Source organism: Peromyscus maniculatus, chromosome 17 (assembly GCF_049852395.1).
Source record: "Peromyscus maniculatus bairdii isolate BWxNUB_F1_BW_parent chromosome 17, HU_Pman_BW_mat_3.1, whole genome shotgun sequence".
Taxonomy (NCBI): Eukaryota; Metazoa; Chordata; class Mammalia; order Rodentia; family Cricetidae; genus Peromyscus; species Peromyscus maniculatus.
In genome coordinates, this window is record NC_134868.1 from 35,932,767 (window position 1) to 35,935,711 (window position 2,945).

The window sequence follows — 2,945 nt, forward strand, 5'->3', positions numbered from 1 at the left end:
TTGTAAGGAACTAAAGCAGAAAGGATGAGAAAATACGACTTACTGGCTTGCTTTCCATAGCTTGCCTGGCTTGCTCTGTTACAAAGCCCAAGACTACCAGACCAAGGATGGCATCACCTACAGTGGGATAGACCTTCCCAATTTAATCATTAATTAAGTAACCCCCCCCAATGCACACATTCCCATAGGCCACTGTGACAGAGGCAGTTCCTCAACTAGATGTTCCTTCTTCCTTACGTGACTTCAGTTTTTGTCAAGTTAACAGAAATTAAGCAGCCTGCTGTCTTAAGGAAATTACCATTCATTCAAGTATCAAATATACAAGTCAGAATTCTGGTGCCATTTTGACATGTAGCTTTTATTAAATCCCCACAGCCATTTCATCACCAAAACCAGCTTGTCATGCTTCCTAACTATCTTATATCTGTTTACTTCTTTCTCTCTGTACTGTCAACCACCACTCCAAACTACCCATTATCTATCATCCTCCCAGGTTATAAAGGTTTTGTAACTACTCCAATTATCTTCCATAATGTGAAAAATCTATTGGATGGAATTATTTAGTTCTCTGTGAAGGAAGCAGAAGAAAAAAAAAATCTTACATCAGTTTCTAAAGTCACTCTACAAAAGGTGGTAATTACTCAAATACACAACAGTCACATGCATGCACATCACACATTATCATTAATCATTAATAGTCACCATCCCCTGGTCAGGCACATTATATTTCATCATTAGCAGTCAGCGCCTCCTATCTAGTTGCATGAGTGGGTTGAGAAGTAGTAGAGTACTTGTACAGTCATCTTACACCTGCTTTGAATCTGCCTTTCCAAAGCCTGAGTTTCTCGTCTGAATTTTCTCCGTCACTCGCCTCCAGATGATCCTGGGATCATCTGAAAGCCTGGGGAGGCCCCGATGTGCTTCCCCAACACGGGTGAGAAAGTCTGTGGTATGAAGGTGTTCGTCTATTTTCTCTTGGAGTAGAAGCGACTCCAGCAGAGTCTTCCTTCGTTTCAGGAAGTCAGACAGAGCCAGCTCTGCCCGCTTGCTATTACAACTGGGGCACTTCGAAGAAACGTGCTGCTTAACTGCCTGTACGTGCGCCAGAGTCGCCCTCGTGTTCTTCAAATAGATTCTGCTCAACAGTTCATCAGGAACAGGACAATGGAAAGCATCTACCTCTGAAGTCTCTGCAGTCCATCTGAGCTGCAGTCTCTTCTGTCTGCTGCTTTTCTTGGCTCTTGAACCCTCTCTCTGGTGGATCAGGTTTACTTTAGCAGCACAAAAGGACGTCAGGGCACTCAGTTCTTCGGCGGATCCCGCAGGGGTTTCTGCTGGGAGTCTGCTGTCGGGCTGGTATCTTTGGGAATTAATTTCTTTGCTCTTGATGTGGTTGATCCACTTTTCAGTCAGTTTATTTTCATCCTTCTGTAAGACTGAAAGTTCTGGCTGCTCGTCTTGTTCTTCTGAACTTGTAGTCGGCGTCTCACTCCCTTGTGGGCTCTCGGAAGTGTGGGAACGGGATTGCTGTTCTCCGGAGGAACTGATGGAACCAGAACTACTCAGTACTTCATCAGTACAGGACCTGAGGATCTCTTCAGAAAATTGAGTGGCACATAGGTCCGTCTGTGCCGGGCCTCCTTGCTCTTCTGAGTCCCCTGGCTCTTGAGCAGATGGCCATTCCATGCCTCCTACTCAGTTCCTCATTTGCTTTGCTCTGGTCAAAAATGGGCCTGGAACCGATAAAGATGAGCCGACAGAGCATGATCTTTGGCGTCTTTGGGCGCCCGGAGCTAAGACTTCCGGGTACGCCTTTCCTGGTTGCCGTGGCAACGCGCGCCGGTCATGCGCAGTGAGTAGTCTCTGGTGGCTCGCCCTTTTTCCTCCCCTGCCTGGGCGGGTTTAACAGCCTTTTTATTCCGCTCTGAGGCTGCCCGGAATGCTGTTTAAAACACTGTAATTCAAGGGGAAAGGCCTCAAACTCGTTTTCCTCCCGGTCAGACCAGGCTATGCACTTCCATAGAGACAGACAGGTGGTCTGCGACAAAAGAAGTCATGCAGCTTGCCTCAAGGAATAGTTTTTACAAAACGTGCTCTCTAGAGTCTGCAGCAAAAACATGCCTGTCTTAGAGCCAAGGGAGAAGCTTAGAATGCCTTAGAATAAAAACGGAAATACTGATATATATATATATATATATATATATATATATATATATATATATATATATATTTCTCTAGTGCATCCGCACAGTCGCTACAGAAGTCTGAAGACTTTGCAGCTTCCCAAACCACATTCTTAGGTGCTGTCCCCTCTGACGGCCAGGTCGGTAGGTACCCTCCTCTCTATATGCTTTGATATATGATTATTACTCCTTCAAGTCACATTTCCCCAGGAAGGGCTTCACAGTCCTTTTCTGTCTTCTGTACATCTGAGTCTTTGAAGATGTAGGCTGCAGATGCAACTGCTCAAGAATTCTCTTAGATTATCTTGATAGAGGGAGACATCATGGGGTTAGGGAGAAACCTGGTGCTAGGGAAGTTCCCAGGAACCCACAAAGATGACCCCACCTTAGACTACTAGCAATAGTGGAGAGGGTGCCTGAGCTGGCCGATCCCGGTAATCAGATTGGTGAATACTCTAACTGTCATCATAGAGCCTTCATCCAGTAACTGATGGAAGCAGATGCAGAGATCCACAGCCAAGCACCAGGCCAAGCTCTGGGAGTCCAGTCGAAGAGAGAGAAGAGGGATTCTAGGAGCAAGGGGCATCAAGATCATGATGGATTGATGTGGTGGTATTCTAATTGTACTGAAATGTGATTTTGATTGTATGTTAATAAATAAAGTTGCCCGGGGGTCAGAGCTATTAGAGCCATGGACAGAGTGTGGTGGTGGTGGCGCACGCCTTTAATCCCATAGATCTCTGTGTGTTCAGGGATACAGCC

The 2,945-nt window shown here is 45.8% G+C and overlaps 1 protein-coding gene across 1 annotated transcript; it reads right to left on the reverse strand.

Annotated features, from left to right (window-relative positions):
* Positions 1 to 337: 337 nt before the first annotated feature.
* On the reverse strand, positions 338 to 1,831 carry C17H8orf48 (chromosome 17 C8orf48 homolog). Its single transcript, XM_015992818.3, has one exon. It carries the CDS (start codon positions 1,684 to 1,686, stop codon positions 805 to 807), a length of 882 nt encoding a protein of 293 aa, XP_015848304.2. The 5' UTR covers positions 1,687 to 1,831; the 3' UTR covers positions 338 to 804.
* Between the last annotated feature and the right edge of the window lie 1,114 nt (positions 1,832 to 2,945).